General features: G+C 36.1%; 1 protein-coding gene across 1 annotated transcript; it reads left to right on the top strand.

Moving 5' to 3' along the window:
* Positions 1-23: 23 nt before the first annotated feature.
* On the top strand, positions 24-12817 carry LOC134258184 (multiple epidermal growth factor-like domains protein 11; the record flags this gene model as incomplete). Its single annotated transcript, XM_062740728.1, has 9 exons — positions 24-115; positions 1155-1350; positions 8923-9075; positions 10002-10158; positions 11183-11215; positions 11408-11523; positions 11786-11955; positions 12208-12292; positions 12703-12817. Coding segments are annotated over 9 exons (1117 nt in total), but the record flags the coding sequence as incomplete, so codon positions are not given.
* Positions 12818-13339: the final 522 nt, after the last annotated feature.

Here is a 13339-nt window from a genome sequence, read left to right as displayed (position 1 = left end):
ATCAGTGTGTTAAGACCTGCCCCTGCCCCCAGGGCTGTGACCCCGTCTCTGGTGCCTGTGTCTGCCCCCCAGGAAACTTTGGGGCACATTGCGAGTTTACCTGTTCACCAGGATCGTATGTATTGTTCAACATTGATTTGGCAAAGTAGATTATTAAACTGTTTGATATTTTCATTGCTAAAGAAGACTTTTAATAACATACGCTGTGGAATCATTTTAATTCTTCCAGGGGGTCTATACTGTAGAATCATCATTGTTCGTGGGGGACCAATGTTCGTGGATTTCGTGTGTCACCCTTACCCACGAAATTACATCCCCACGAACGTTTATTTCATTTATATATTGATATAATGAACCATCGTATTAACTGGTAACCCACGAAATAACGTCCCCACGAACAAGTAAAATTTTGCTTACCCACGAACATTGACACCCACGAATTAAAATGATTCCACAGTATTTGATGGGCAAAGTAGCTTAAAGTACTGGTTTTGTAGGGACATATTTTTTATTGGGGGGGGGGGATGGAGGGGAGGGGGTAACAATTATCAGCTCCACTGTCAGTGTTATAGAAACCTATATGTTATTTATTTATAGCTAGGGTAAGAACTGTCAGTTCCACTGTCAGTGTTGTAATCTATTTATAGCTACGGTAAGAACTGCCAGTCCTGTGTCAGTGCTATTCTCTATTTATAGCTACGGTAAGAACTGTCAGTCCCGCTGTCAGTGTTATATGAACCTATATGTAATCTATTTATAGCTACAATAAGACTGACAGTCCAGCTGTCAGTGTTGTAATCTATTTATAGGTACGGTGAGAACTGTCAGTCCCACTGTCAGTGTTTTAATCTATTTATAGCACGGTATGAACTGTTTATATCTATCTGTAGCTAGGGTAAGAACTGTTAGTCCTGCTGTCAGTGTTGTAATCTATTTATAGCTATGGTAAGAACTGTCAGTCCTGCTGTCAGTGTTGTAATCTATTTATAGCTATGGTAAGAACTGTCAGTCCTGCTGTCAGTATTATATGAACCTATATGTAATCTATTTTTAGCTACGGTAAGAACTGTCAGTCCTGCTGTCAGTGTTGTAATCTATTTATAGGTACGGTAAGAACTGTCAGTCCCGCTGTCAGTGTTGTAATCTATTTTTAGGTATGGTAAGAACTGTCAGTCCCGTTGTCAGTGTTATATGAATCAGACATCCTCCTGTGATGTGGCCTATGGTTTCTGTACGTGTAAGGATGGATTTGTAGGACCCCGGTGTGAACACCCCTGTCCAGTGGGATTTTACGGCCCTGGCTGTACTAAAACCTGCCCCCAGTGTCAACACAGCGCCCCATGTGATCCTGTGAGTCTACAGAAATTACTCATTAAATTATCTCACACTGTAAATATTTAGTATGTTGAAGATTATTTAGTTAACAAACAATAATAAACAAATGAAAGACATGTATAAAGTCAGTGATGGGTTAAAATTGTCACATGGTTTTAAAGAGACTAGATATGGGATGAAACCCTGCTTTACTAACCATGTATTATCCTTTATCCCACCTCTGTTGATTTTTCCGTGAAATCCTGGCTTACGATTGGTTGAAGTCTGTCATGTGAAGGCGGTGGATTATACTTATACTCGGTCAGTTGTAAATCCATACCCGGTCAGTAAATCTATACCCGGTCGATGTATTACGTCTGTTGTGAGATGTGTATTGTTTCATCTTGTATATTATTAGTAACATTAAGTTTCTTGAGCATTCCAGAGTGGTCAACATGTTTGGTCATTTTATCTAGAACATTCTTAAATTTTGTGTATGTCCAGATTGTTCCAGTAATATCATGTTTTAACAATTTCTAGAATATTCTAGATTTATATTACTGTATAAATACCCTGTCAATTCGATGCATAATAATACTTTGTCGTATAAGCACTATTGAGATATAAATGGGATATATTTTCACTGGGACATTGTGTGCAGCAACGGACACTCTGATGTATGTATTTTTAGATTCTTGCTAAGTTTGTACTTTATGTTTCATATACTTATTATATATTACTGTAAATAAATTATTGTTAAGTTTAAATTGTGTTATTGATCTTTGCTGGCATTTAGGGTTATTCTGACCCATAACAGAATTGGGGGCTCGTCCGGGATATAGAATTTCTTGCACTTTTGCAGTTCATTGTCAGAATTTTGTTAATTAAATTGTTAAATTTGACTATAAGCCAGCAAAAATCAACATGGTATTTTCGGTCACAAACTTTCTTAGTTCGCCAAGTGTTCAGGTTTTTGATACGTTAAAAAAGGATGACTTGATCGCATTAGGTTTGCATTTTGGGTTAGATGTTAAATCCTCTCAGAAAAAGCAAGACATTAGAATTAAGGTTGCAAACAAACTAGTAGATGAAAACATCTTTGAAAAATACGATTTTCCAGAATATACAGTTAGATCAGAGTTAGGCTCTTATAAAATGGCAGACTATCAGTTTCAATTAGAGTTAGAGAAAATGCGATTTGAAAGAGAAGAATTAGAAAGAGAAGAGCGAGAAAGAGACCGAGAAAGAGAAAGAGAAGAACGAGAGCGTGAACGAAAATTTGAATTAGACAAATTAGAAAGACAAGAGCACTTTGAGTTAGAGAAATTAAGATTACAGCACCAACCAGAACCGTCATTTGTCAAGAATGAATTTGACGCAGCAAAAAATATTAGATTAGTACCAAAATTTCAAGAAAAATCTGTAGACAAGTATTTTCCCCAATTCGAGAAAGTCGCAGAAAATCTTAAATGGCCACAACACGTTTGGTCAACAATGTTACAAAGTGTACTGGTTGGCAAAGCAGCTGAGGTATACTCTGCACTAGGGGTAGCTGAAAGTTCAGACTATGAGAAGGTCAAAGCAGCAATATTAAAAGCATATGAATTAGTACCTGAAGCGTATAGACAAAAGTTCAGAAAGTATAGAAAGTTTGATAATCAAACATTTGTTGAATTTTCACGAGAGAAAGAAGATTTATTCGATCACTGGTTTAGATCTAAGAAACTTGATAAAACTTTTGCTAATTTGCGCCAAGTCATCCTGGTAGAAGAGTTTAAGGAATGTGTTACTCAAGATTTGAAAACACATCTAGAAGATAAGAATGTGAAAACTCTTGAAGAGGCAGCAGTCATATCTGATACTTACGCTCTGTCTCATCAAAAGAATTTTGTATCAAGATCTCAGACTAGCAGTAATTCTACAAATTCAGACACATATAAAAAGAGTGGTTCAGGGTCTCAGTCTTTCACAAGTTCCCAGTCTCCATCCCAAGGTGGTTCTAAGTCCGGTCCAGGACGTTTTGAAGGATCATCTGGAATAGGGTCGCTTCCTACTTGTAGTTATTGTAAGAAAAAGGGTCATCTGATCAGTGAATGCTTTAAACTTAAGAGAAAAAATGATTTTGACAAAACTCAACCACATGCTTGTGCGGCAGTTAGAGGAGATAGAGAAGCCTTAGTTTCGATTTGTTCTGACACTCCTGATGTCCAGGGTTCACAGTCCAGTTCTATTGATTCTATGGAGGATTATAAGCCCTTTATGTCTCAGGGATTTGTTTCACTCGGTGACTCTAGCGAAATTAAACCTGTTCAGATTTTGAGAGATACTGGTGCTGCACAGACGTTATTGTTAGAGGGCGTGCTTCCTTTGTCTGAGCAGACTTCTACTGGTGGGTCAGTTTTATTACAGGGTGTGGAGCTAGGCGTCATTGATGTTCCCCTGCATAGAATTAGTTTGAAGTCAGATTTAGTTACTGGACCTGTTATCGTAGGTGTTCGACCTACTCTTCCCGTTCCAGGCATTTCTTTGTTGCTAGGCAACGATTTAGCTGGTGGAAAAGTTGTACCAGATCCTATAGTTTGTGAGAAAATCACTCCAGATGTCATGTGCGATGATAAAGATGATGACATTTATCTAGCCTGTGCTGTTACTAGAGCGATGGCCAGAAGACGAGAAATGGAGGCAGACCATACTCAAGCCTTTGACGAGACGAATTCCTCTGTTGATATTGATTTGAACACTTTCTTATCTGACCTTGATGGCACTCAAACAAGCATGGAACCACACAATATCAAGAAGCAAGAGAAGAAAGAACTGTTACCAAAATTTGGTGGTGAGGATGATGAGTTGCATCCAATAGTTAGCCAAGGCAAGGACATCCTCAGCCGAGAACGTTTACTCTCTGAACAACATAAAGACCCAGATATCATTCAACTTAGTAAGAGGGCACTTCCACCAGAAGAGGCTACTAAAGTTGGAGAATGCTTCTATATGAAAGATGGCATCCTTATGCGAAAATGGCGACCACCTGACGCTTCCCCAGATGAAGTGTGGCGTGTTGTTCACCAGATAGTGGTCCCAGCTGCTTATCGTCGAGATGTCATGAGTTTAGCTCACGATACACCTATGGCTGGTCATTTAGGTATCAATAAGACTTATAATAGGATTTTGAGTCATTTTTATTGGCCTAAGCTAAGGAACGATGTTTCTGAGTTTTGTAAGTCGTGTCATGTCTGTCAGATGGTAGGTAAACCAAATCAGAAGATACCATCCGCCCCTCTCCAACCAATTCCAGCTTTTGAAGAACCGTTTAGTCGAGTGTTGGTGGATTGTGTAGGACCTTTGCCTAGGACCAGATCTGGAAACCAGTATCTACTTACCATTATGTGTACATCCACTCGGTTTCCTGAAGCCATACCTCTTAGGAATATAAAGGCAAAGAGCATAGTTAAGGCCCTAACCAAGTTTTTCAGTTTTGTAGGAGCACCCAAGGCAATTCAGTCGGATCAAGGCTCAAATTTTATGTCGGGGTTGTTCCAGCAAGTCATGTATGAGTTGGGTATTAGGCAGTATAGATCAACTGCTTATCATCCTGAGTCCCAGGGAGCGCTAGAACGTTTTCATCAAACCCTAAAAACAATGCTGAAGACCTATTGTTACCAGTATGAGAAAGACTGGGATGAAGGGGTTCATCTTGTACTATTTGCTGCACGAGAAGCAGTCCAGGAGTCTCTTGGGTTCAGTCCTTTTGAATTGGTGTTCGGTCATACAGTTAGAGGTCCTTTGAAATTGTTGAAGGAAAAGTGGCTGACTGAGACTAGTGATCTTAATCTTTTAGATTATGTGTCTGATTTCAAAGAAAAACTTTACAATGCTTGTAAATTAGCACAAGAAAATTTGAAGAGTTCTCAGATGAAAATGAAAATGTGGTATGACAAAGATGCCAGAAATAGGGTGTTTAAGCCAGGTGATAAGGTTCTTGTATTTTTACCTATTCCTGGTCATCCTTTACAGGCCAAATTTTATGGCCCTTATGAAATTGAAAGCAAGATCAGTGATGTAAACTATGTGGTTAAGACACCAGGTCGACGTAAAGAGAAACGGGTTTGTCACATTAACATGTTAAAAGAGTATTTTGAAAGGTGTGACCGAAATTCTGTAAAACCAGTTTCCACTTTAGCCAACGCTAAGACTGTTCAAAATTGTATTGAGAGTGATACGAGTGTAGAGATGAATGAGAAAGATTGTAATCAGAGTGTCCGCTTGAAAAACTCAGAAATTTTGGCTGATTTTGATGCCAAACTTGGACATTTGAACATTCACCAAAAAGAACAAGTTAAAAACTTGATGAATGAGTACCATCAAATCTTCTCGGATGTTCCAAAGAAAACTAATGCAGCTTGTCATGATGTTATAGTTGGCGACGCTCTGCCTATCAAACAACATCCGTACCGTCTCAATCCAATAAAATTGCAGTACCTAAGAAGGGAAGTGCAGTACATGTTGGACAATGACATTGTTGAACCTAGTAAAAGTGATTGGAGCTCACCGTGTATTCTTGTACCAAAACAGGACGGTTCGTACCGATTATGTACAGACTTTAGAAAGGTGAATTCTGTTACCAAAACTGATCCAATACCTAGAATTGATGACTGTATTGACAGCATTGGAAACGCCAAATTTGTCAGTAAATTTGACCTGTTGAAAGGCTACTGGCAAGTGCCGTTAACAGAAAGAGCAAAAGAAATATCTGCTTTTGCTACACCAGATGGACTTTACCAGTATAAAGTAATGCCTTTTGGCATGAAAAACGCACCGGCTACATTCCAAAGGATGATTCACTCCCTTCTTCAAGACCTTGAGGGATGCGAGGCCTACATTGATGATGTCGTCATATACAGTGACACATGGGACGAACATCTCCGAATCATGCGTGCTTTATTTGACATTTTAGCTAAAGCAAACTTAACTGTGAACCTTGAGAAGAGCGAATTTTGTCATGCCTATGTAGAGTATTTAGGTCATAAAGTAGGTCAAGGTTATGTTACACCCATTATGGCTAAAGTGGAAGCTATTGCAAAGTTCCCGATTCCTACAAACAAGAAAGAGTTAATGAGGTTTTTGGGCATGGCTGGGTTTTACAGAAAATTTTGTCCAAATTTTTCCTCAGTAGTTAGTCCACTTACAAATCTTTTGCAGAAGAGGGTTAAGTTTGAATGGACAAAGGACTGTGAAAAATCCTTTCATAAAATCAAATCTGTCCTTATGAGCAACCCAGTTCTGTCAACTCCAGATTTTTCTAAGCAATTTAAGCTTACTGTTGATGCTAGTGATGCTGGAATCGGGGCAGCTTTGTTTCAAGAACATAGTGATAATGTAGATAGAGTTGTTTCTTATTTTTCAAAGAAACTTACAAAATGTCAACAAAAGTATTCCACCATTGAAAAGGAATGCCTTGCTTTGTTGTTAGCCTTACAGCATTTTGATGTTTATCTGAATGTTACATTGCATCCAATTCTTGTGTATACTGATCACAACCCCCTGACATTTTTGCATAAATTGTCAAACAAAAATCAAAGACTGACTAGATGGAGTTTGTTGTTACAAGAATACAACATAACAATTAAGCATATCAAAGGCAAAGACAATGTTATTGCAGATGCCTTGTCAAGAGTATCGTAAACATACTAGATTTTGTATTAATGTACCTATGTTTTAATAATATAAGTTTTCATTGACATTCAAACTTTTTAAGGGGGGAGGTGTTGTGAGATGTGTATTGTTTCATCTTGTATATTATTAGTAACATTAAGTTTCTTGAGCATTCCAGAGTGGTCAACATGTTTGGTCATTTTATCTAGAACATTCTTAAATTTTGTGTATGTCCAGATTGTTCCAGTAATATCATGTTTTAACAATTTCTAGAATATTCTAGATTTATATTACTGTATAAATACCCTGTCAATTCGATGCATAACAATACTTTGTCGTATAAGCACTATTGAGATATAAATGGGATATATTTTCACTGGGACATTGTGTGCAGCAACGGACACTCTGATGTATGTATTTTTAGATTCTTGCTAAGTTTGTACTTTATGTTTCATATACTTATTATATATTACTGTAAATAAATTATTGTTAAGTTTAAATTGTGTTATTGATCTTTGCTGGCATTTAGGGTTATTCTGACCCATAACACGTCACAAACACAAATGTGACGTCATAATAGGCACAGTATAAGCGCGATGAAGCATTTGGCAGAGAAAACCATTTATAAACTACAGATAAAACGTAAATGTTTCATCGGCTCTGCCTCGCCAGGTATGAAAGGAAAAGATAGGGTAACGGCCAAATTTGGCCCCTTATTTGATGTAAAAACCAGAACATTGATAAAATTGTGATAGTTTGTAGTTTAAAGAAGTTAAAATGGTGCTTACTTCAAAACAACCATGAATTAAGATTCAAAGCTTACATGGAAGCCACTAGAGGGTGCAGAAGTAGGACATTTTCCGAATTTCCTCAATTCTGGTGGAATTTCATTATATTTCAGATACTTTTCTCTTCGGAAAACGTAGAGCACACGCTTGCCTATCTGAGATTTTTACACATATACTGCATCTGATACTAGTGTATAAAATATATAAATTTGGTAGATAGGCAAGCTTGTGCTCTTATGTTTTCCGAAACAAAATGTGCTGTAAAATCGATGAAAATTTACATAAAAATGGGAAAATTCGAAAATTGACCTATTTCCTGACCTCTATATGACCTCTGTATATTCTAAATAATAAAACCATTACTCATTTTGTGGCAGGGGTGACAACAGCTTTTTATGGATACACTACTGGATCATTCTGAAAGACAGCCAAAATCAGGGGCCAAAGAGGTGCCTTACCCTATCTTGTCCTTTACTAACCAGGTATCATCCCATACCTTGTCACTAAAAGACTATGTAACTAATAATACCTGATTACTACAAATCTTTGTAACTAATGATATCCTGATTTTCAAAATAAATATTATGGTTTTGCAAGATTCATTCAGCACACTCCACAATCCAATTAATATCCAAAATTATGTCCACAGAATATAAATGTAAGTTAAGAATAAAGACCAAAGAAGCATATTGAAAAATAAAATGCCATAAACTTCAGAGGTTTGATGACTTAAATGAACTTATCCTATTCTACTTATGGTGAAACACAAAAAAAAAATTCCTAGGATTTTGTGGATAGGAGCAGTGATAAGGGTTTCTACAAAGAATTTTTCTTAGTGTTTGAAATATATAGGTATACAATATTGATTGGGCTTTTTGTTAAACCTTATACTTTCATTTCTCCTGGGATAGGAATCTAGGTCAAAGAGTAAGGCTAAGATGACCATATAAGGACATGTCAAGATGTCCTTTGCTTTGATTTATATTTAGACATTTACAGAGTATAAGTCAATAGAAGAAATCTGTCCTGGTACTCATTTCTAGATATTTTGAAGAATCTATCTTGGTACTCAGTCATTTATATGTTGTAAATGTCTGTCTTGGTAAGTACTAAGTTATTTGTATTTTGTAGACAACTGTTTTGGTACTCAGTTCTTTGTATTTTATAGACAACGGGATTGTGTATTTGTCCACCTGGCTGGTCTGGACAGAACTGTGAGATTCCATGTGGCTCTGGTTACTATGGCAACAATTGTACACAACACTGTCCCACTTGTAATCCAGGGATGTGTAGCCCAGCAACAGGATTGTGTATTTGTCAGGTAACTATAGCAACAGGATTGTGTATTTGTCAGGTAACTATAGCAACCGAGTATTTGTCAGGTAACTATAGCAATAGGACTGTGTATCTGCCAGATAACTATAGCAACAGGACTGTGTATTCGTCAGGTAACTATAGCAACAAGACTGTATTCGCCAGGTAGCTAAAGCAACAAGACTGTGTATTGTCCAGGTAACTATAGCAAGAGGACTGTGTATTTGTCAGGTAACTATAGCAACAGGGCTGTGTATTTGTCAGGTAACTATAGCAACAGGACTGCCTCTGTGAGTTAACTAAAGTGACATAAAGAACAATGTTCACCTTGGGCCTCTTTTGGTCTTGTGAATTTCTGAAAAATCAAAACTGCTCAATTTTCGTTGAAAATATGTTAAATTTCACTTGGACCCTTGGTGACTTTATATTAAATAAAAATGATGTAATTTTTCGCTTGCCCATGTATTATGATGTCATGAATTGCATCATTTTCCTTAAACCTTGAAAATTTCTTTAAAATGGGCAAAATTTTTAGCCCTTTTTAAATATTTTGCATAACCCCCAACCTCTGATCTTAAATATTGAACTATAAAATTAAAGAAATGTTTCGTGAGATTCTAATCCATGAAAACAATTTTGGATTGCGAGTTGGGCTCATATTTTAATCAATAGTTGAAGATGCTCAAGTTTACTCGTTTTTTTCAAAATTCAAGAACATTGTAGTTTCACATAGCCTGAGTATCACAGCTTGAACTCTCAGAAGAAATTTTTTTAGGAAATGAAAGCACTTAGTCTCTACTTTATATTGATTTTTGGAATGGTAGGTAAGGACTTGGTCAGTTAATTGGTATAATAACAGGGCCATTTTATTGAGTTAGTGAACCACCCTCTTTGCTAACAATGTTTTAACACATTTTTGTTGGATTATTTTAGGATAAAAATAGTCCTTGTAAGTGTCCCACTGGTTACTATGGTGATTCCTGTCAGAATCGATGTCAGTGTATCCATGGTTACTGTGGATCTACAGGGAATTGTATGTGTGACAAGGGATGGAAAGGCAGCAGGTGTGACAGTCCTTGTGTTAACATAGGTATGTACCAAAATAATGTAAACATAGGCATGTACCAGATAATGTATACATTGGTATGTACCAGCTAATGTAAACATAGGTACGTACCAGGTAATGTAAATATAGGTATGTACCAGATAATGTAAACATTGGTATGTACCAGAAAATATAAACATAGATATGTATCAGATAATTTTCACATAGGTATAAACCAGATTATGTAAACTCAGAGGAATGTACCAGTTAATGTGTAATCATAGGTATTTACCAAATAATGCATATACATAGGTATGTACCAAATAATGTAAATATAGGTACTATATGTACCAAATAATGTAAATATAGGTACTCTATGTACCACATAATGTAAACATAGGTATGTACCACATAATGTTAACATAGGTATGTACCACATAATGTAAACATAGTTATGTACCACATAATGTTAACATAGGATGTACTGCATAATGAAAACATAGGTATGTACCACATAATGTTAACATAGGTATGTACCGCAAAATGTAAACATAGGTATGTACCACATAATGTTAACATAGGCATGTATCAGATAATGTAAACTCAGAGAAATGGACCAGATAATGTTAACATAGGTATGTACCAGTTAATGTGTATATGTACCAAATAATGCGTATACATAGGTATGTACCAAATAATGTAAACATAAGTACTATATGTACCAGATAATGTAAACATAGGTATGTACCAAATAATGTGTAAACAAATGTTTGTAACAAATAATGTAAATAAAGGTATATACGGGATAATGTCAACATAGGTTTGTACCAGATAATGTAAACATGGGGGATTGTACTAAATGGTTGGTGAACACTTGTATGTACTAGACAATAGCAATGAATATATACCAGATAATTAGCATAGGAATGTACAATGTTTAAGTGTAATATACATGTATATACATTGTAAAGTCTCTGTACCATTATATTTGTCAGTAAAAAAAAGGAATGTTGCTTTCTTCTTTTTAAAGTTATGATTTTCTCTCATTGTGTTTTTTTACTGTTAACAGATACACCAGCCCTAGGAGGAGCTACCGTCTCAAGTAAGTTTTACTTTGATGTATTTTTTGCTTTAAACTTTTCATATAATCAAGTTTTTAATCTGCTTAGCACACTGAAAACATAGCTAATTGGACAAACTTTCAAGAACCATCCAAAATAAATTAATTCTGTAAATCATTTTAGCTTTTTAAAGTAAATCTATTGATAACTTATTTATGTAAATCTATTTATAGCTTTATCCTGTAAACCCGCTTGCAGTAACTGTTACCATGGCCGCTGTCATTTTAATAACGACATCTGTTTATGTGATGCTGGGTTCTATGGACTTGACTGTAACCAGAAATGTCAGGTAAATTAGAAGCTGCAGATCTGTAGCGTTATGGTTTTATATATATTAAATTGTCTTTGACCATAATGCTACAGATCCTGTAATGCAAAAAAGGTGCAATTTCCGACACAATATTTTGCGCAATTTTGGGGAGATTTTCTCCACTTTCTAGCATCGGTCAATTATAGTTGGACCGTATTGGTTTTACAGAAGCTGACCTATGACCCGTGCTGTATCTATCACTGTGACCTAATTATTCAGGTCAACTCTATTAATTTTATAGAAGCTGACCTATGGTCCTGGGTGTATCCATGGCTGTGACCAGTGTGTCCATAGCAACACCTGTGACCCAGTCTCTGGACAGTGTCAATGTTTACCTGGTTACCAGGGAGTTTTCTGTCAACAGCCATGTCCTACAGGTACCTATGGCAATGGATGTAAACAGAACTGCAGGTACATCAGGATTGTTCACTCTTATTTAAGGCATCTCTTTATTTTATTTTTGAAATAAACATTCACAAAGATGAAATATTTATGAACGTATTTAAAATGAATTTTTCTTGAAATTTGTAACAATCTTGATCACAGATCAATGGGGAAAAAAATAAAGACAAAATATGTCACACTGTATTCAATTGTATTTAAGATTTTAGAATTATGTCTCCGTGTCTACTTTGTTCACATTTATATTTTTTTATTTGAAAGTTGTCAGAATGGTGGAGAATGTAACAATGTCAATGGAACCTGTCTGTGTCCCAGGGGATTCATGGGATCTGATTGTTCTCAGAGGGTAAGTATTATAGATACCTTGTTTGTGGGATTCATAATACTTTATTTATTGTTCTCAGAGTGTATGTAACTACAGCAAAACTCTGTTATAACGAGGTCGCTGGGACCTATGAAATTACTTCGCTATATCTGTAATTTGTTATAACCGTATAAGAAATTTATTCATTTTATGTAGCTGGGGATTCAAGATGACTTTGTTATATATCCGTAAATTCACAACATCCGTGTTCGGACTAAACAAGATTTACTCTAGAATAGATTCTTTTTGGGATTTGATTGTTCTCAGAGGTCATGTGTAATAGATTCTTTATTTGTGTGGATTCTTATTGTTCTCATAATAAATTCGCTAGTTGTGGGATCTTTTAGTCACTTTAACTCTGTTAACATTTAAACACTCTTCTTTATCTCCAGTGTCCCAAGGGAAGATATGGACCGGGTTGTACCCTGAACTGTACGTGTGGCCCCTTATCTGAGGGCTGTGATGTCACCACAGGAAAGTGTATCTGTCAGCCCGGGTTTACCGGAGGTAAGGCTTTATATAAAAATATACATTATATAATTGTTGAAGAATAAAATAAATGTGTCTTAGCTGACTGGTGACTTAGGCTCAAATTAGTTTCTTTATAAAAGGAATCTGTAAGTTGTCATTTGTAAACTTGCTTTTTATACCCCCCGCAAACGAAGTTTAGGGGGGGTATATTGGAATCACCATGTCCGTCTGTCCGTCTGTCCGTCTGTCTGTCTGTCTGTAGACGAGATTTTGTCCGGACCATTACTCAGAAACTATTGGAAGGATTTGTCTGAAAATTTGTACAAATATTATTCACCGTATGAAGTTGTGCACCTGATATTTTCATCTTGATTCGATTATTATTTTGAATTTTACAGGTGTTTTTTCATTTTTATTTTGTGGTTTTGTCCAGACCGTTTCTCAGAAACTATTGCAATTATTAATCTGAAAATTTGTACACTTATTATTCACCATATGAAGGTGTGCAATTGGAATTTTCAACTCTTTTTGTTCATTTTTTTGCATTTTACAGGTTTT

This window comes from Saccostrea cucullata, unplaced genomic scaffold, assembly GCF_032062105.1.
Source record: "Saccostrea cucullata isolate Sc308-1 unplaced genomic scaffold, CSIRO_AGI_Scuc_v1 ctg15810, whole genome shotgun sequence".
NCBI lineage: Eukaryota > Metazoa > Mollusca > Bivalvia > Ostreida > Ostreidae > Saccostrea > Saccostrea cuccullata.
Note: the sequence above shows the minus strand (reverse complement) of the source record. Positions and strands in the feature narration are given on the sequence as shown.